Genomic DNA, 22,387 nt, shown 5'->3' on the forward strand with positions numbered 1-22,387 from the left:
CAGATGGCTTCATTATTCAAATTGATGATCGTACAGGTCCTAATTTGCTTAGAAATCTCGCTGTTTTTCACATCGACCATGGCCAACACCGATTTTTCGGAGGGTTTTGGTAGAGGATCAACGAAAAAATTATGTGGTCGAATGTTGGTTGATGCATTGGCGTTGATATGTAACAATGAATACGAAACAATAATTCATCCAAGCAAACGATCAGGTAAGCATCAATTTTCATCATTTTACTTAGAATGTGTGTAAAATTAATATTAGAGAATAATTGTTGGTTTATTTCTGGAAGAATACTCTTTCTATATTCTTAAAGAGAATAGTGACCAAATTGATTTAAAGTATTATTTAGGATATTCATATGGACAATATCAAATTTATAGTTTTTTTGTTTTTTTTTGTTTTAGATGAATTGTTTGAAGAGTATTATAGTGATCAGCCATCACCGTTAATCGATGATTTGCCCGTGAATTATCAGACATATGCTTATCTGTCAAAATTAGTGCCAGATGCTCCCGAGCTAAGATCTCGGGTGCGTCGTGAGTGGGTTGCTCGTCGTGGTGTCTATGACGAATGCTGTCGCAAACCGTGCACAGTCCAAGAGTTAAAAAGCTATTGCAGACAGAAAAATTAAACAAACATTTTCATGCCACCACAAATACCACCACTACCACTACAACTACTACAACAATCAAAAAACGCATATACACTTTCACATACTATACCATTTGTGCTATCTTTCACTCATCATTTTTTATGAATTCCCAATAAGAATTTCTTTGAATTTCATCCACAAAAAAATCGGTTCCAAAGGCGTAAACCTTTTTAAAAATTGCATACATGAAAAAAACAAAGAAAGAAAACAAGCAAAACCTTTACATATGAAACAAAGGTGTGTGAGTTAACCTATTATGTAAAACTGATAACGGAATCAAAAACCTTAAAAACATTCATTATAATCTTGCAACAACAAGTTAAAAAAAAACCAACAAAAAATGTGCTAACAAATAATAAATATTCAATAATGCTACAGTAGCTCCTGTGAAAAAAAAAACACAACTTTTGCCATTTATTTAAAACAAAACAAAAATTGTCAAATTTATAGCTTTTATATCTTTTTATTTAAAAGTCGAGATGATGTTTGATACATAGCGTAACTTTAGTTCTATAGAACGAGACAGGGAGAGCCGATCGGATTTTCTATATGCGCATATTTTCGATATAAAATCACAAACACACCAATAACCATTTCTACACACACATATATATACACACCTCTTTAGTTAATTTAGAAAATTTGCACGATCGATTGCGAATGAGAGATTGTTGAACAAAAAATAAAACAAGGAGGAAATAAACATCTCGAAAATAATCGGAACACATGAAAAGAAATGTATTCCACTCAAAACATACGTATTTAGAGAGGTGAAAAGAGAAACCTAAGCAGTATACGAATTTCAAAGAAGCATTTCAAAATCTGAAATTGGAACAACTGAAAATAAACTAAAAACTCATACGCAAAAACTGAACCGATATTCACAATAGAACCAAAAATATAAGTGGATGATGATTTTTATGGGAAAGATTTGTTAGTATTTTTTGTCTTCATTTTTGTGTGATTTTTTTTTTCAATAATAGTTTCCATTACACGGTTTTATCATTTCGGTCATTAAAATTGGTTTTGTTTTTTTTTCTTTAAAAAAAAAATCTTATTTGAATGTATTTTGATAATTTGATGTTAATTCCTTTTTCTTACTAATTCATGATTGAAGGGAGAATCTCATTGCTTATAATTTTAATACCACCAATTTTCTTTTATTCTATTGTTTTAATTTTTTTCTCGTAAGTTTTAAATAATTGTAATCGTAGAAAAAAATAAATAAATGATAAATGATAAAAAAATATATTTAAAAACAAAAACGGATTTATAATGATGATGATTTCGATGTAATGTGGACAACAATAGCACAATCATGACGATAAAAAAAAACTTATGCCTTTTATCAAATATACACACATACACATACATATACAACATACAAAATCAACACTTACTGGTTAGATATTCTTCTATATTAAATGGAACAAAAATTTAAATCTATTCAATTGCTGTTATTACTTTTATTATTAAATTTATAATTATGATTATGTATTAAAAACTATTTAAAAAGTAAAACATATAAAATAGAAATCAACTATAATTTAATTCTTTTTTTTTTTTTTCTTTTTCTGATATCTTTTAAATGCCAATCTTTACCAATTCATCTCTGCTATGTGTACCATTCTGTATTCGTGCGTGTTGCTTAAAGCCAAATGTCATAAACATCATAATTACCATACCTCATAATACGTAGTATCTGGGGAAGGTGGTAAAGATCGAAGTAATTGTTTCACATAATCAAAGAACGCTCAAGGTGATTTCAAAACTCATAATGTGACACTTCCTAATAGCGATAATACCATATGTATTAATGCTTTGTAATCCAATTCAATAATCCAATAATCCAAATGCTTTTTGAAAGCATATTGAGCGTTCTCAAATTATACGAAACGAGCTTAATAGAATACGATTGAAATATTTAACACGATATTCTGTAAATGTCATAAATGTTCTACATATTTGTAAATATTTGGTAATTTCTCATTTATTCGATTGAAAAAAAAAAAATATTTTTACTGACATCTGCTGAAATTTTCATTTCTACCGCTCTTTCGCTGCAATGTTCAAGTATTTATTTTATTGATTACGATCGAACTGCAAATTACAAATATGAAAAAAAAACATTCATACTCAAATGTGTATAGTTTTATGTCTCTTTCAAAAATTTAATTTTCAAAAATGTTTTTTTTTTTGTTGAATCTCTTTCAATGATCCGTGACATTGGTATGAATTCTTGATTATACAGGGTGTCTCATATATCAGGCTCACTATGAAGGAGTGAAAATTTCTAAAAACTCTTTGGGAGGTAACCCCTCAAATCTTACAAAGTCGATTTTACACTTTTTTGGTCCAAAATTTGTGAAAAAACGTGAATGAGAAAAATATCGATTCTAAGGTAATTTTTCATGATGATTCCGAATTTTTGGGTTTCAGGTCAAAAAAATCACATCTTGGGGGTTTTTGACCCCCCCGACCCCCTTAAGGGGTGGGAGGACTTGGAGGGCAGGGGTCCTAAAAAATTTCTATCGTCATTCTGAACAACTTTGTAGTACATTATTTTTTGATCCGATGAAGTTTTGCAAAATTGGGGGCACCCCCAACCCCCCTGGGGAAAAATTCAAAATTCTGCTCCGATAGAAATTTTCTATTTTTTACCCTCAACATACCTCCCAAACGGTTTTTAGAAATTTTCACTCCTTCATAGTGAGCCTGATATATGAGACACCCTGTATATATTGAAGATTTTTATGCATTTGTGCATAGCACCATAAACAACAGTTTAATTTGATTTTTTACACGATATTCTACGAAACAATTTTAATTTATTAGTGACAGTATTATTTTTGGCTTTTGTTTTTTTAAGGCAATTGAAATATCTCTTAGTCTTCACATTCAGCTTTAAAAATGTGTTCAAATTATTTCAATTTTTCACATTTATCAGTATCCCGAACATTGGAATTATGTGGTATCTGAATCTACGTTTTCGACATTTCTTTCACAACGATCGCAGTGTGACCCTATCATAATTTGATCCATCGGGAACGATGTTTTTTGCATTCTCTCAACTCTGACTTGTGCTCAATTATTTCTAACATTTTTTTGTATATCTATTTGTGATGTATAAGATCGATTATGAGTATCTAAATTGTAAAAAAAATTGAAAATATCTTATCGAAATAATTTCATTTCGCCTGCTTCATTCAACACACAAATTGCACACAATGATTCATTAAACGTAAATAATTTATATGGTGTAAGTGACGAATCATGATTTTTTTTATTATTTCATGATAAAAAACTGTCTTTAATTGTTCTTAATTCGCAAAATTCAACAACTTTTCTTCTAGATGACAGTGATATTGACACTAAAAGGGTACGTCTCATCAAACATCTCAATTCCACTCGATGGCAGACGTCTACTCATAGTGCTGTGCTTTGTGCAAAATCTTAATTGTCATGGTAAAATAAACGTAAAGTACATGCCAGTTTTAGTGAAATTGAAATCAAAATTTCCAAAATTAAAATTTAATGTCTTCGAATCTTTTGAAAATGACATTTTCATTCTATTGGCAATTGAAATACCCAACAATACTCAAAGTATTCTAGATGATCTCACTTCGAGAATCATCAACACCGTACTTATTGCGCATCGCTCAGCTATTCCAGCATTTACATTGACTATACATCGAAAAAGAATAAATACCCAAACTTCATTTTTTTCAAAAATAAACTATTAACCGGAATAAGAATGAATTTTCGATTCAAATTTTTCTTGAGAACGATCTTAAATTATGTTGTTGAATAGTAGTTATAGTTTAGGGTTCCCATCCAAAGAAGGTATACCTTGTCGTGGTGGATGGGCTTAATAGATCAAGAATTAAATTGACATTTAATATCTTTGATCTAAACCAAATACCTTCACACAATCAGTGATTGAAATCGATTTGATTTGAATCGATTTCGGAAAAACTCTATCTTCGATCATGTATACTCATCAGATATTTATTTTATTTTGGTGAAAACACCAATTTTGAAAATAAAAATACATTCCGATTTAACTAATGCACTAAGTTTTTAGTTGGCGAGCTGAACGATATATAATACACCATTTATTTTCAACTGTTCTTAATTTATCTTTATATAAAATGTAATAAACTAATAAGCATCATTTTCTTCTCTCCTTTCTCGTTTTCTTTTTCAAACAGATGGCTTCATTATTCAAATTGATGATCGTTAAGATTCTAATTTGTTTAGAAATCTCCTTGTTGTTCACATCGACCATGGCCAATGATTTTACCGTAGTAGGCTTTGGAAATGGATCAACGAAAAAGTTTTGTGGACCACGATTGGCTGAGGCATTAAAATGGATATGCAACGGCGAATACAATCAATTACAAACGAACAAACGATCAGGAGCAGGTACGTACATTGTAAAACTGAAGGGATTAGAAATTAATCATTTTGGATCTTTCAGTTTTTAAATAAAAAATCCAAAAGGATTAAATTCCAATTGTTACAAATTATTTTAAGTATTGTTTTAATATTCTTATTGGGGATTTTTTCTATATATTCGGTATTAGAATTTAATCCTTTTGGATTTTTTATTCAAAGAGATTTATTTCTAATCCCTTAAGTTTTACAATGTGATATAGACACAATAGTGCATTTAGGTGATGTAAATATCCGCAAATATTTAAATAATCATGCGATTCTCTTCTATTGATGTATCAATCTTTGGTAATTGATTTAATTGATCGATTTTATGTTCTCAATTTATTGCAGATGGAACGTTTGATGATTATTACAATGATCCATCGTTACTAGAAGGATTGCCCCCACATTATCAATCATATGCTTATCTATCAAAGATAATTCCAGATAGTGCTGCGATAAGACCTCGTGTACGACGTGAATGGTATGTGTATCGTGGTGTCTATGACGAATGTTGTCAAAATGCGTGCACAATAAACGAGTTGAAAAGATACTGCAGAGCGCAAAAATAGACAGACATTTTTACACCTACCTATAACAATCCACAAAGTTGAATACACCCTCACTTACTACATAACTTGTGCTCTTTTTCCCTAGTTTTTGTATGAATTCAAATAATATATTTTCTTTTAATTTTTACTACAAAAATTGTATACATTAAAAATGTTCAACAAAAAGTCTCCATATGAAACAAAGTTATGGGAGTTACATAAAACTGATAAAAGAATCGAAAGCCTTAAACACATTTATAATGATCGTGAAAAACCAACAAAAAAAAGTAAAATACTATATAATTATGCTATCTCAAAAACAAACTATATGAAAAATGCCATTTAATCAAAACCATATAAAACCAAAAGAAATGTGTCACACAGTGCCGTTTTAACTAGTTTCAGAGCCCTATTAACAGTACAATTTTAAATTGATCTCATTGTAATTTATTGTAGGCATTCCTAACGGGTTTCTCCCGTTTGAAGGAAATTTGCTGAATAAATTTGTGTGGCACATTTTTTCCATATTTTCTGCTAAATTTAAATGAAAACAAAAAAAAACTTTTTATCGATTTTGCGAACAAAAAAACATTGCCTTTCATATGATGTATGAGTTTCTTTTCAGATCCATCCACCTCACAAAAAATTTCAGCTTATGCCATCTCACTTACTTTTTACAATATTACGCACACAAGTACAAATGGTAGATAAAAATTCGCTAAATTTCTCTATCGAAAATGGTAGTAAAATCCAGAGTAATGAAATGACAACAACAATACCACGCATTTTTTTGTTGACAAAATATCCACTCTAGATCGCCACGACATTGGTGTTTGTAGTTTGAACAACATCATCTAGTAGGCCAAAATTTGCATGGTAAGATATATAGAATCGAAAGTACGTACAAAAAGAATGCGTAAAACCATCAATTTACATTATATTAGACACTAGAATATTTTCTCAATGTCCATCATAATGTACCCGACTTACTTTCAAACAACCACCACCAGTGTCATGACAATCTAACTCGTCAGTATGGGTTTCATTATTCTGGTAAAATCGATTAATTTCTTTTTTCAAATTAAGTTTTTAAAAAACTTATGCGTTTGTTTGTGTGTTAGTGGACAGCGAAGAATGTTTCTTGTAGACTTTTTTTGACTAATCCGGGAACCCCCGAAGTACCTACCGTACTTACATACGGCGGCTCCGGAAGTTAGGACGGTAGTGATAATCACATTTAACTTAATGTATACGTTATATAGATTTTGTATCTGTTTGCTTAATAGTAGAGAGGATGTGTGATATATAGCATAACTCGGCATAACAAGAACGAGAAAAAGGGACATCCAATTCGATTCTATCGTAACTTTTTGATAAAAAAATCAAAGCAAAAACTACTTACACTTACCTGGGGTTTTGTGCAAATGAGAGAGATTGATGAAAAAAAGTGTCAAAACTGGAAAAACTGAAAATACATAAACAATACACCCAAAAATAAAAGATGAACATGATTTTGGTAGAAATGAAGTAATCACATTTCACAGTTTTGTGTGATTCTCATTGCACTGCATCATTCCTGTCCTTAAAATTAATTTGTTTGCTTTTTTTCAAATCGTTTCAAATAAACAAAATATATACACACACATACACGACATACAAAATCTACACTCGTTTATTAATCTATATAAAATAAAAAAAATTAAATCTATTCAATTGCTGTTATTACTATTATTATTAGATATATATGATTTATGATTTTAAAACTATTTAAAAAATTAAAGCATATATAATAGAAATCAACTATAGTTTAACTATTTTTTCCCCTTAAAATACCAATATTCAACAATTCAGTTCTGCTGTGTATTCCATTGCAAGCGAACGGAATACAAAAGTAAGTCCTACGTGGTCTTGCAAAAGGCCAAATTGACACGATTCTTTTATTCTGTTTGATACATTTGTGAAATCGGTTGTGGCCTCCAATGTACGTCCGTTTCCAGATATGATTTGAGAGTGTATTATATAAGATTTATGCGCTATTCATAGTAGAGACGCTTCGTGGTATTTGTGACATGATTCGATGTAATTAATATCCTGAAAATTTGTAGTGTAACCCACCAATTTTTGAAGCAATCATCAAGCAAACATTACACCAGGCAGTAGCGTACACCCATACCTATAGATGTCTTCCAGTATTAATAATTGTTAAACATAGTAGACTGCGGGTAGAAGAAATGAGCTATTATCAAACTTCAAAGATAAAATTATAGAAATTCCAATGAATACAACGTTACGCAAAACATGAGTGAATATTTCGTGCATATATTGAAATCATTAAAAACAAACACACAAAATGATCTATTTTCTCAAATACCCATATTATTTCATAGAATATTGTATATGTAAGAAAGTTTTAAAGCCATGAAATGAATTTCGTGCTTGGCTTGTTTTAAAACTTCATATGTTTTGCGAGAGAGTTGAGCAAAAAAAAACACAAATTTTGAAGAAGATATGGATTCACCTTGTGTTGTTTTGCTGTGTGATTCGCCTAATCATCCCAAAATGGAAAGATGAGTCGAATGGTTTTTCAAATCATTGAAAATTTTAAGCCACAATATAAAATGAATCTAAATTTCAATTTGACACATTTACTCCATTTAGAAATGTAATAGTTCAATTTTTAATGAATATTTCCGAAACTATTCGCTGAAATCTTTTTCAAACAATTATTATTTCAAAACAAATCTCAGTTCTATCGTTATTTAAAATGATTTTTACAATAAGCATATAGAAATATTTCATATGATCTATGGGATTTTATTTTCTTCAACAAAAAGACATTTGGAAAAGTGATTGGCTGTAGTGTATGTAAGCTTTCAAGTATTTTCGTAATTTCAATACAATAAAAATCGGAAACCAAAATCAATTTTAACAAAACTAATGGCTTTATTGAATATTCATAATAAATGAGAAATTTTACATTTTGTTCTGTTGCTTCTAAGAGCCGAAACCCGAAGCAATTTACATACAAATTAAATGATCGCTTTACCTAATAGAAAATATTATTAAAATTATCAATTAATATAAGATAATAAGCATCCTTTTTCCACTTTACTTTTATTGCAGTATATTGACTGTTGTGATTTGTGTGTGTGTGTGCAAAATTATGAATAAAGTTTATGTATACGTTGATAAACGTTTCGATGCACGAAACAGACATGAGTGAGTGAGTGTGTGTGTGAGAGAGAGAGAGATAGATAGAAACAAAATCATATGTTAAACAAAAAACGAGCAAACAACAGCATACAGCAAAACTAAGGCGGTGTAGTATTTGGATTTGTGTATGTAAATCCTTGAAATTGATGTTGATCAATTGATTGTAAAATGTCTTTGTCGATCGGTGTCAATCGTACGCGTTCACGCGTGAACGTTTTATCAAAATACTGTGTATCTAATGGATGTTTCTGCGAAGAAAAACGTGAGAAGACAAGTAAAGAAAATAGTTTCATTGAAATATCGAAATTTGTGACGGAAACTTACAATTTTCGGTTTAAATGGTGGATCCAACTGTCTCTTCTCCAATTTCTTCCAATCAATTTCATAGAAGAAAACATTATCTGTGATTTCACCATGTGGACTGGTTGATGCACCCAGTCGAACACTTGCATCCTTTTCTAATAACTAGTTTTTTGTTTGTTAAAAGATAGCAAAAATATATTGATTAACAGGGTGGGAAATGTTTTCGTTTCCATTTTCACACTTACTTTACTTAAAATATTTAAAGCTTCCTTGGATAAATAAAATGGATACCATGGAATTTCATTACAAATACTCCAAAAAAGCTCATCTTCATCACAACCGCTGAACGGCGATTGTCCAATAAGCATTTCGTAAAGGAGTACACCAAACGACCACCAATCAACGTGTTGATTATACTTTTGACCCTATTTCAAGTGATTACAATTGAAGAAAAGAAAATGTAAAATACTTGTTATCTTATCGCAAATCAAACGGCTTTTTTTTCTTCAGGAAAATGTTTTGAATAATAATCAAATCAATTACACCTCAAGAGTGGAAAAAAACTTGGAACCAACCTTGATAATTTCGGGTGCCATGTAATCGGGCGTGCCGCAAAAACTGTCGGCCGTTCTATCTAAATAAATCTGCAATTTACACATGCCAAAATCGGCAATTCTAACATGACCATCGAAGTCTAATAAAATGTTATCCAACTTCAAATCTCTAAAAAATCGCACATTGCATATGAAACGAATACAAAGCAATACAGAAAGAAGAACAAAAAATCGATTTAACATTTCGAACAAACGAACAAAAGAAATAGAAAATAGAATGACTTCGAAAACAATGTGAATAACATTTTCGTACCGATAAATAATTCCTTTTTTATGCAAAAATTTCAATCCCGAAATGATTTCGGCGGCATAGAATTTGGCACGTGGCTCTGGAAAGCGTCCGCTTACTTGTATGTGAAACATTAAATCGCCGCCATTCAAATACTCCATGACGAAAAACAGATGACTCTAAATTGTGGAAGCACATACATATTAATAAACAAGAATGTAAGCAAAGAAAGAGGTGCGATGTTAAATGAACGAATCAAAAGTAAAATGAAAAAGTGAAAGAGAGAAAAATCGTACCTCTGTTTGAAATGTACAAAATAGATGACATAGATATGGATGTTTTGTACCCAGAGCTAATACTTTCCGCTCAATCAGTGTGCATTCAACGTCGTCATCTTCGAGAACAACATCCTTTTTCAGGCATTTCACCGCATAATAGAATTCCGTGTTCTTGAGTTCCGCTAGCAAAACCTGTAACAAAAATGAGATAGAGAGAGAGAGAGAGAGGAGAACACATCACAGTTATAACGCTGGTTTTCTTTTTGTTATACGAAAAATCGAAGTGATGGTTGAGTGTGTGTGTGTGTTAGTTTTTTCTGTTTGGTTTATTTAGTAATCCCACAAACGAACTTTCGTCTATAGGGTTCATAAAAACCGCAAATTGCATTTAACCCACTTTACATTTCTTTGATGTCGACAACAGAGATAGAAAATGAATTGAATAAAACCATAGAAATTATAAGTACTTTAGTCACTTGAATTTTGGAACATGAGATGCAACTTTAGCAAATGGAAAAATATATTTCGTCGACCCAGTGGCAACATGACGGGATTTTGTGTACGACTTGATTTGAATATATATATTTTTTGTATTTTCTTACCTTTCCGAAGCTTCCTTTGCCCAAAACGGTTAAAAAATGAAAATCATCGACCGAATACTTTTTGAAACGTGGTATTGATGTTGCCGGTGCGGTTATCGTTCCAGATCGTTGAAATTGTGCATAAGTGTATGATGTTTCTGCGCATAGGAAAAATAGAATAAATTGCATTGACATAAGAATGAAATAATGATAATTTGACACAATTCAAGTATTCGGTGTGCGCTTCTTTTAAACTCCAAAACATATTCAAAGCAAACGTCCTATTTTTTTTTTTTTGATTGAATTGAGTAAACACTTGAAGTATTTCAGTTGCACAGAGGATTTGCATAACTGTATTTATGACATGTCATGAACACAGAGTGGCACACATAAAATGGATTTCTTTTTATTACGCCTTACTATATTCATGCCAACGGCCATTCGCTTCATGAAAATAACAATAGTCGATGGCTTTTTTTTATTTCAATGGAAACGGTTAGTTGGGTAGAATATTTTTCCGGACATTTTATTTCGATTATTATATGCTAATTAAGCACCATTTCTAAAGGGCTATAACGTCTACAGAAAGTAATTTGCTTTTAGTAAATTATTATGTGCATGATTTTGTTATTTGTTTATGATCCTATAAGTGTTGGGCAATGAGTTTAAATCCATTTTGTTATTAAAATTCTTGTTTTATACAGCACAGTTGAAACTAATTTAATCTGTTACATTTGGTCAAACGTACAAATGATTTTTCGAGAGGAACAAAGGAGGTGATTTTTATTTGAAATTATTTCAATATAAAAAAAAACGTCACATGTACACAAACAAGTAGGAAATTCCACATTTGAAATGACGAAAACACCATACACATAACATGGGTATATTTAAATTATACAAAATGTGTTCTTTGATTATGCTTCTTGAACGAACCGGATAAAATCAACTATTTTGACATTGGTGTGTGCCATACATTCAAACATAGGAAACCGTTACGAAATTAATTCAATAAAAAAGTTTCGATGTCGGAAAATATTCGAATAAAATAAAACTAATTTTGAATGATAAAAAGGATATTGATTAACAAATTGTTGTCATTTATTAAGAACTGTCTATTTAAAGAGCATTGATGATATATTCCGCAACCAAACACACACACGCACACACACACAAGATCATTGACAACAGTATTTAAGAATAGAAAAGGTGCGGAAAACAGAAAGAGACATTAAGCATTTGCAAAATGTGTTTGACGTGACTTAATTCATCACTTGTATGAAAGCTCATATAAATTTTGACAGCACAACGATCATACGTATGTATGATCCTAGAGGCAACGAAGAGGAAGAGAAAAATATCCGTCTGCATGTACGAATTTGACTTTTCATTTCAACAAAACATTAATTTCAATTAAATGCGATTTTATATGCATGTGATGAGAAAGAAAGATAACGGAAATAGTGTCAGAGATAGAGTGCATATCATATATATGCACATGCATACACATACAGATTCAACATCTTGCTTCACCTGCAAAATACGCTATAAGAATATGCTTCTGATTCTTTATCTTTCCATCTGCCCCTGTCTTCCTTCCTCTGTACCATCTTTTATCTCTCACCAACAACATCGTATTAGCGTCTCATATTATTTGTGCTTATGCAAAAATGTTCGAATTTTGTTTTATTTATTTCTTCATAATTTTGTGATATATATTTCATGTCATCTTATTCGTACATATGTTTTGTTTGTTAACGAAAAACGACAGAAGAGACATAGTATGCAAACAAGAAGATAGAAGGAGAGATATAGAGAGAGAGAAGTGAACACGATGAGATTTTATAGAAAGTTTCAATCTATTTTTGTACTACATCGAACGTAATTTTCAAAAAATGTTAAAATTAAACACCATTTAAAATTAGAATTTGTACCCAAACTAAACCAAAGACAAAAAGAAAATAACCGTAAAAGAAAGCAACGACGGCAACTACAGTGACGGCAGCGACGGCGTCAATCATTCAGCCGAAAGATAAGTCTTAATAGAGCTCTGCTTAGAGAGTAAAAAGGAAAATACATCAGCAACGCTATCGCCAGAAATGTGTTGAAAAGTGGCAAAACGAAACAAAATAATATTAAATAAAACGACGAACGTTGCAAGAAATGAACGAATGTGGTGAAGAGAGGAAGAGAAAAATACAGAAAAAAACCATATATACAAAATGAAATTAAATTAAAATGATTGATTACGAAGGTTGAAGCGTGCAATATATACATTGAAAAATCCGAGAGAGCACAGTCATCGCTGTTCGCTTCGAAATTACGACTACATTTTGCGCAAAATTATGTGATGATGAAATTGCGGTAACAAAAAAAAAGAAGGCGCGAGATGTGCATAAAGGAGGAAACGTGTACATGTAAGATGAAATAAATAAAACAAATATGTTCCTTTAAACTCTGCAAAACGCAATGCAATCTAATTTATGCACAATTATTTTCAAATCGTCGTTGAAATTTTTTGAGCACTGCATGCGCCCGGCGTGAACAGAGACTCGGAACTCAGATACGAATCCACTTAAATTTACATCACACAATGCAACTTGGATGTTTCGCTGTATTTATCCTCAACCATCTGGTCTGAAATTTGTTTTCTGTTATGTTGACGATCCATATGCAATCAACCCATTGTAATTCTTACTTAAATATGAATTGAAAATCAATTAATGGCTTCAAATAGATACATTTACATTTTATTATGTGCTTGTGTGGAGGAAAAAATCGAAAATTTAATTTAACACATATTCAATGGCATTTTCACGACACAAAAAAAAAAAAAAACAAAGTTTAGTTTCGATATAAATGTATCTACTAGATTGCGAACGAAAAATGTTATTCGTTATTCATTCGCAAGTTCGTTGATAACAACATCAATAATGTCTATTCGAAATTTGAAGTTCGAATACATTTGAAGATGACAATGAATGTTTTCAACCAACAAATAACAATCGAAAGGTAAAAATTAATAACAACCGAAAAACATATAGAAAAAACGACTAAAGACCAAACGAGACTTTAACACATACAAGAAATAAACAAACAGAAAAATACATGAACATTTTATACCCAAATTATTACTATCGGCAGTCTCAAAAGATTTGGATGTTGATTTTTGGCTAGCAATTGCCACATGGTGTGTACTTGATTGCTCCCGTGCACCTTAAAATATAAAACGAGAGAAACAAAATTACGTTTGATGATGACGACTTTTTGCGCTACGCTTCGATTGCATTGTCGCTTCATAATTGGTTGAATCAAACACACTTTGCATGTTTGAATAGAATGTCTTTTTTGTATTTTTTTTTTTTTTTAGTTTGTACCTCGACGTACTGATGATAACGCTTCAACGATCAATTTCTGATTTACTCCGCATAAATTGGCTGTTAGCTTTTGACATTTTTTATGACAATTGACATCACAATCTGAATGGAATTCGAATTGAAACGAAAATGAGAACTATTTTAATTACACCTGCTTAATAATTTACTCAATTTATAAAGTGTATAAGAGCAACAACAAAAAAAAATCGCTATCAATTTGTTTAATCGACGATATGATTTGCATAGTTGTAAGCCAATCGAGACTCACTTTTGCCACGTGATGTATTGGAACGGTATTTTCTAATTCGGTGTTGAACATATTTCTTTTTATTCAATTTAATTTGCGATCTTAAATTGAGAATTTCAAATTAATTATAGCTAAAAATATAAATTTTTTTTACAGAAAGTAATTTGAATTTCATAAGAAAAAAAAAGAAGACATTTATTTAAAGAAACAATTCCACTGATATGAGGAAAGAAATGTGTGAAAAAACGATGTCCTTGAATCAAATTAAGAAAATGCCTTTTTACTGTTTACATGTTTTAATATTATTATTATTATTATTATTTTATTGTGATGATGCTGACGATCGGCATCGTTATTTAGACGATGCAATCAGAAAATTATCTTAAATTGCAGTCTGAGCGCTCATTGCTGATCAATTTGGATTTAGCCACGTGAAAACGATATACGATATGCGACAACATATAACAGTGGTTGCTTTGGAATGGGACAATAATTGTTTATAAATAAAAGACGTTGAAATAAATCTAAAAATAATCCGCACTGTGACCAAAAATACAATTTGAAGAAGAAGAAGAAGAAGGAAGAAAAAACACTGTTATGATGTATCGGAACAAAAATATTGTAATTGATTACGAATTATAAATGTTGCGTGCATTTCAACCCCATCAATTAACATTTTTTTTTCTGTTAGAATTTTCTGATGTGTGTTAATGCAGCGAGATAAGTGTTGCCTTCATAATTGCGCTTTTATTAAACGCTTTTAACGAATTGGCAATATGAAATGAGAACTCAGCCATAGTCGAGATCAACTTGGCTTGTCGAATATGCAAATAATTATGTGTGTTTGTGTATTTGGTCAAATGCGCCGAACGATCGTCCATTCGATTAATTGCATTTGGTTAAAGAAGAAAATTCAATGATTTTGAAATGAATTCAAATAATTTTCGTAATTTTTTTCTCTTCTCAATTCTCTTGACCGTCATGCGATATTCGAGCTTTTATTCTTCATGCTCTATTGCCATGTTGATAGCATCGACAAATTAAAAGTAATATAGTGGTATGTAAGGAGCGAAAGAGAAAGAAAAGGCTAGAGTGTCGGCTCCGCAAGAGCACTGCTACTGCTATTGCAAATAAATATCGTCGCTCATTCGCTGACAGCGTCAGGCAAACAAAATGAAGGAAAGAATTTCAAGAGATTTTGGCTGATTTCCTAAAGTTTGTTAATCGCACCATTCAGCTCATTCCTATTATTTATATCTATTTAAATAATGAATCGTATTAATTTTGATTTTTTTTTTGCGATCGCTGTTATTTTTTTTCTACTTTATTCTGTGCACAAGTGAAACTTTAACCAAAATAACATTTGTTTTAAAACAAATGAAAACATGTGATTCCGTTCGACCCCAAAAATAACATGCTTTTGATTATAGCCTTAAAATTTCTTACATTCCAAGAATAAGATAGAATTGTATATTTAAATTCAAATTGAATGGTCATCAGTGTTCAAAAGTAATACAGTTATGTTTTATGACACATTATTTATATCACCTACAATAGTAATAAACGAAATATTTAAAATTAAACTGACAACAGTTCGGAAAAAATAATAATAATACTCCAATCGGATTGAAAGAGACACTTTTTTTTAGCAATTCGTACAAATCAATATGCATACACATACATGAAAATCAGAACACGTTCACTTGTACATTGCTAATTGCTTTAAAATGTTATGTATTGTGTTTGTTTTGAATGCCCTTAGACATTATATTCGAATGCATGTCGAATATTCGTCATTTTAAAATTGAGCCATGAATTCAAAATTAAATTTTGACACATCGAATTGACGAATGACGATTGATTTGGATGATTTATATTTGAATAAAATTTCGATGCGTATTGTGAATGTCCCTGTATTCTGGGGACTTTCTGATCGTTACAATTTGATGGCAGTAAACTCCGTTTTGCATGTTTCGCGGACTCTCGAACGAATTGAGACAGATAGACAGAGAGAGAGAGAGAGAGAGAGAGAGAATGAAACAAAAACAAAACAAACAAAAAAGAAAAACCCGAAGCAGAACAAAACAAATAAAAAGGGGTATGAGTGATAAAGCGCAACAAGTGCCGATCTTTCAACAATCATTTATATATACACATATAGGTGTATAAGATCAAAATCAAAATAATGCAATATACGAGAAAGCGAATTCAAACATAAATAAAATGGTCTATGACAGTTGTTTTGATCGACAAGAGCAATCGCATTCATTCTGCACCTAGGTCAATTAAATATAATACAATGTTTTGTGCATTTCGAATTGAATATTTTGTGATTTGTTTTGTGCACAACGCAAAAACGCGACAATGCGACAACGATGTATTCAATTTACTACGATTCAAATTAAATGATTGAAAGTGAAAAGTGAAAAAATAGTATTATTCAGATGTATCATTGTTTGTTATGTGGTGATTAAATATTGTAAAAATGAATTTATTTTCAGCGAATTTTGATGGATATTGTTGTTTGTGCACTTTGTATATATAATATACGCATGTATGCATACATGGGAAACAGGTATGTTCCTTACCAAGCATTTTTTTGGGAGTTGATGGTGCTGTGCCACCGCCTTCAAAGCCCGAATCATTGCTGCACGTGCTCATTCGTATCACATCTTTAACCACAATATCATTTGGCGATAGACATTCGTCGTAACATTCGTCTGAGCTAGAAATATCACTGCTTGTTTCGCTTTCACTTTCACTTTCGCCATAATTTCCACAATAATTTGATCGTTTGGCCAAGGGACGAGGTGTTGCAATCATCGGATATTTTGATGATTCTTCCATCACATAGCACTTTCGTTTTGGATCCAATTTCATTTTTTTTCGCGGATCGAGAACTTTCTCTTTTCGCTTTTTATGCCGATGCTTACCCATTTCGTTGCCGTCGTCCGTTTCACTGTCACTATACTTTTCCGAATTGCTGTCCAAATCCAAAATCAAATCAAATGTTTCATCTCCACTGATGCAACTGTCCGCTATGCTGCGCGTACTGAATGTGGATATCTCATTGCGACTGCGATCGTTCACTAGATCGATTGATGGCGATTGACGTTCGATTTTGAATTCTGCATTCAAATTGGCAACCGTTGCAAATTTGCTTAGACCACCAACGCCGTTGTCGCTTCTGTTACGTTTGCCGTTTTCATTTTCGTCGTCATCGTTTCGATGCTCAATATTATCGAACGGATTTACAATTGTATCGGACACTGTGTTGTTTTTCGCCCCCGCAATTGAATTCAATTTCGATTCATTATCATTACCACGGTCTGATAATTTCGGTTCAATTGTTTCGGTCAATGCAATCGATGCAGATGCAGCCGATATGTCTGCGTCTGTAGTGCTTTCTGTGGCATTGGTTTCACTTTCAAATGACGACATGGACTTTACTTTGACAATTTCCCTGCCATTTGCATCTTTCTTGGTGATTTTTTTCTTTGGTTTCGATTTGACAGGTGACTTTGATGTTTTGTCATCAGCGGACGCAATTGCTGTTGCTGCTGTTGCTGCTGCTGCCGCTGCTGCCGTTGCCTTTTTCTTAACCACCTTTTTAGCTTTTGGCTTTTCATCAGGGCTTTTTGGTAAATTGGAATCATTTGATTTTTTTGCTACCTTTTCTGGTGCTGACGTTGTCGCTGCTTTTGTTGTTATTTTCGGTAGAATTTTATCGTTTTCAGTTTTTATGGGCGCATTTTGGGTAGACGCTGCTGTTTCTTTCTGTTTCGATTTTTTTAGTTGTTCTGTTTCTGTTGCTGTTGTTATTGCTGGTAGTGGTTCTACTACTGTTTTGTTGGCCTGTGGCCCAGTCTCTAAATTTAGATGAACGGTTTGCATCATCGTAGGTGCTTTCACATCACTTCTGTCTGTTTGTTTATGTTCGTGACAAGTCGTTTTGTTGCCGTTGTTGCTATTGCTATTTGTTGCCGTTGTAACATTTTCTATTAAATTTATCGGGCATATGGCGTTGCTACTTTCCATTGATTTTATTTCCATTGGTTTGGCAATCGTTTCCTTGTTACCTACGGCCTTTTCAATTTTACCCATCGCTTGCTTTGGCAAATTTGCGTTTGTCGCAATGATACCTTTGCCTGATGCCACGCCGTCAACGCTCTTGTTATTCAAGTCATCGCTGCTGATGCTATTATTGTTGGTTTTCAAATTCTTATTCGCAAGTACTTTATTTCCTACTTTTTCTTGAGTGATTTCCTTTGCTTTTATGTTAATATCTGTTGGCGTTTTGCCTTTTGATTTTGCATCGACTTTTGGTTGTTCATGTTTTTCGTCAATTTGTGGCGACGCATTTAATTCAATTTCAATTGATTTTTTTGCACCATTTTTGGCGGCCAATTGCTTTTCAGCTGCATCACCACCATCACCACCATCAACATTATTCGTCTCATTTTTATCGATAATTTCAATGATTTCAATTTCATCTCGTTTTAAATCAACCTTTTTCTTGAAATAAACCGATTCACGTCGTCCAATTAAATTCCAAAAGTCTTCATCATTTTCAGTTGAATGTACGGTGGCCGGCTTCGATGATGTTGTGGTTTTAACATCATTTCGTTTCGGCAAATTTAATGTAACATCCTCTTTGATTTCTTCAACCACGGCTCTCCAAGTCGGACTAATTTTCGCGTTACCGCTTGATGGTGTTAATGGTGGCGTGTCAATTGTAATTTGCGGTTCTTTTGGATTTTCCACTTCAACGGTTACGGTGATTTTATGCTTTAATTTTCCGCCTTTTTTCTTTGTTTTCTTTTTAATTACAATCACATTTTCAACATTTGGTGGATCTTTTGGTTTTTCATCGAATTTTTCAATCGTAACGTCTTTGCTCTCTCTCAATTCAGTGTCGGTTTTATCAGAAATTTCATCGGTGTTCGGCTCTTCATCGATCGCTTTATCAACAGTTACATCGGCCGATGGTCGGCGAATTTGTGTAAGTTGTGCCAGAATTTGTGCTTCTTGTTCCAGTATCAATGATGCACGTCGACGCAAATCACCTGCATTAAGATCGTCTTGGGCTTTGATTTCCGATTCAGAAATCTCTTTGCAAATATCTTTAAAGCTTGGACACGTTATCAAACTTTGGCGTCGAATTGATTTTCGAATTAACGGTTCCAAATAGGTGATTTCCTGTGGCGTTACATTGTCTGGAATTCGAACGATTGTCGGATTTGGTTCGATTGGAACTTTCAACGAATCACTTTTGTCACGAATAATATGGCGTTCGAGTATAAGTTCGCCGGGTGTTTTTCGTACCACTTTTGGTGTTTGTATTTGCAATGAATCACCAAATTTATCGCGCCATGATCTTTTTACATTTGATTTTGTGTCGTATTCCGTATGCAAATCGTCCGATTCTTGGCTACTGCTTTTTTTAAACAAACTCGAGTGGTCATAACCAGTTGACGACGGAGACAATGGTATCGATGGTGAAGTTGGTGTTGATGGTAACGATCGTTTATTTGTATTACTATTAGTATTTTTGATATTGTTATTTCTATCATTTTTTATTGAGCTTTGTGAACTTCGATTGCTGTGCGATTGACTGCGTTGACGCATTGTCGACAATCGTACAATATTTCGATCACGTTTGATTGTCGCCCTTGTATTGATCGGATCATTTTGATCAATGCGTGGCATAAATGCTGAATTATCGGTTTTATTTTCATTGTTCGTTTCTTTGTCGTTGTTGTCTTTTTTAATCGGTTCCGGTGATGTGGACCGAATGCGTGCATTACGATGTCGATGAAATTTCGATGCAGACACATCAATATCGGCTGTATCGATTCGAATGGGTCGTGGTGACACATAAGTACCGGGCGTTCGTAGAAAATTATATGTTTTACCGGAATTGATTCGAGTCAATGAGGTCAAGCCATTCGTGCGAATCGATGACACAGCCATAGGACTTTCGGATATTGATGTGAGTATCGGTTTGAATTGGCCATCTTTGGTGTAAATTGTTGGTCGTGGCGGTGGTGGTATGTATGGATTTAAACGTGAAAATGGCGAATATGGTGACGATGATATTGGACTACGATTCGCCGAATAAACCGAATTATTTGGAAGATAATAACTTAATTCGCTATAGAGAGGCATATCTTTCGTTCGATTTTTCTCAAAATTTCCGTTCGTTGATTTATATCGCTTACCAGAGCAGCACAAACAAAATGTTTAAATGTTTTTATTCATTATGTAATATTATTCGTTCAATTTAAATGTTTACTGTGTCATGTTCATTGTCGATATTTAAGATGTTTCATTTTCTCGTATTTTCTCGGCACCAAAACAAAACCAATTAGAAAAGAATATTTGTCTAGAATTGCACTAGTGTTTTTTTTTAATCAAATTAGATTTTTGTTTGAATTTTAATACTTTTTATACACCATTCGATATGCATTAACATACCAACGTCACATTGGCGACACGTTCAATAGACGAAGCAGAAGAAAAAGGCGTTGAAAAAGCTGTGAAATTAATCGTATTTTCAAAAATTATGTTTTACGTTTTAAAACGATCGCTGCTTTGCACAACACTAAAAAAAAATTACTAACTTCAACTGAATAAGTGCAAAAGGCTTGCCGAACTCATGTAAATGTCGAATGCGTGTTGCATAGAGAACAAACAAACAATGAAAAACACACAATCGACAAAACAAAATGCGAATTGAAATGGCCAGCAAGCATATTATTTCGCCGAAAATGTGCACAGATGTGAAGTTCTCGTATTGGCTGAGACAGGCTCTCTCTCGCGCACCGACAAGACACAAACTTAACGTATGTATTATTCAAAATGACTGACTTGCTCGGAAAAACATAGCACAAAAGTACATCTACACAGTGCCGTTTTTCTCACTTTTTCGTCTCATTTTCTATCTTCGTCACGCGATTTTCTTGTATTGCTTGCGCGTCACTTTAATGGTTTTTTCTATGGTGTGTTTTTCTTTCTCTTCTTTTTTTGCTTCTTCTTCATTTGATTTCCTTTAAAAAATATTTTTAGTTTTTCGACTGTGTCTGGGTATACAGCGCCTCTCTTCGGCGAAACCATATATAATATCTATAATAACATATATATATATATATATAAAACTTAATTTGTATCTATTTCTCTCTCAGTCTCAGACTATCTGCTTGTCTCTTTTCTCTCAGTTTGTTCTCGCATTTGGTCACGAGCCGTAATCCGTGCATCCATATGAAAGTTTGTGTATGTGTGTATAAATATAACCATAAATAAGAAATAATGATTGCGTGTATTTGCCATTTGGCTACCAAATTGTTTATATGTTTACTGATTAACATCATCATCATTATCAAGATGGGGGTGTATGGCTAAAAACCGATGCTCTAAGGCCATTTGATTGAATAGAAAAATATATATATGAAAAAAAAAAACATCCCAGGCCGATATTAGTCACAGTAAAATTATCAATAAATTCTTCATACCATGTTCTTGTTACAATTCAATTTTATGCATCAATAAAATGGGCATTCACCCACATTTGCCGAATTCAATAGAACAAGCCATTAAATTACATGCGAATTTGAGTGAAAAATGCTCAACTTTCCACCGAACATCGAATAAAAACTGATCAATTGCTTCTGTCATTTGTCGATTGCACGTAAATAAAATCAATAACATGAAAATGAAATTGAAGCATTTATATGAGCGAAAAATTAGTGAATCTTTTACATAAGTAAACATGGAAATCATATTTTAATGAATTCAACCAATCCAACAGTATCTGGACATAGCAATGTGACATTAGCAGTGAGTTGAGCATGGACATTTTAATGAAAATGTATAAATTGTTGCAGGAAAATTTAATAAAGC

General features: G+C 32.4%; 2 protein-coding genes across 6 annotated transcripts in view; one reads left to right on the forward strand and one right to left on the reverse strand.

Moving 5' to 3' along the window:
* Nucleotides 1-5,973, forward strand: part of LOC116340098 (bombyxin B-1 homolog) — a 37,327-nt gene extending 31,354 nt beyond the window's left edge. For 2 of the 3 annotated variants that reach the window (XM_031766322.1, XM_031766323.1), the window contains 2 exons: nucleotides 4-214; nucleotides 411-2,109. In XM_031766322.1, the coding sequence (XP_031622182.1) occupies nucleotides 4-214; nucleotides 411-637 (438 nt within the window). In that variant the 3' untranslated portion in view covers nucleotides 638-2,109. Of the gene's footprint in view, nucleotides 1-3; nucleotides 215-410; nucleotides 2,110-4,869; nucleotides 5,084-5,446 lie in introns of those variants that run through there. The other variant, XM_031766324.1, reaches the window with a different exon arrangement.
* A 2,592-nt stretch (nucleotides 5,974-8,565) lies between these two features.
* On the reverse strand, nucleotides 8,566-21,285 carry LOC116340079 (serine/threonine-protein kinase pakA-like). Of its 3 annotated transcripts, XM_031766277.1 has the most exons (10): nucleotides 17,077-21,284; nucleotides 14,242-14,343; nucleotides 13,988-14,080; nucleotides 10,886-11,022; nucleotides 10,302-10,475; nucleotides 10,030-10,184; nucleotides 9,738-9,885; nucleotides 9,408-9,587; nucleotides 9,184-9,324; nucleotides 8,566-9,107 (listed from the first exon to the last, which is right to left on the reverse strand). In XM_031766277.1, exons 1-10 carry the CDS (start codon nucleotides 20,654-20,656, stop codon nucleotides 8,958-8,960), a joined length of 4,860 nt encoding a protein of 1,619 aa, XP_031622137.1. In that variant the 5' UTR covers nucleotides 20,657-21,284; the 3' UTR covers nucleotides 8,566-8,957. The 3 variants fall into 3 exon arrangements, with proteins under 3 accessions (XP_031622137.1, XP_031622139.1, XP_031622140.1); XM_031766279.1 differs by lacking the exon at nucleotides 13,988-14,080 and having other exon boundaries at nucleotides 17,077-21,285; XM_031766280.1 differs by lacking the exons at nucleotides 13,988-14,080; nucleotides 14,242-14,343.
* Nucleotides 21,286-22,387: the final 1,102 nt, after the last annotated feature.

The sequence above is a fragment of the Contarinia nasturtii genome, unplaced genomic scaffold, assembly GCF_009176525.2.
Source record: "Contarinia nasturtii isolate CC-2019 unplaced genomic scaffold, AAFC_CNas_1.1 Cnas_scaffold_630, whole genome shotgun sequence".
NCBI classification, from domain to species: domain Eukaryota; kingdom Metazoa; phylum Arthropoda; class Insecta; order Diptera; family Cecidomyiidae; genus Contarinia; species Contarinia nasturtii.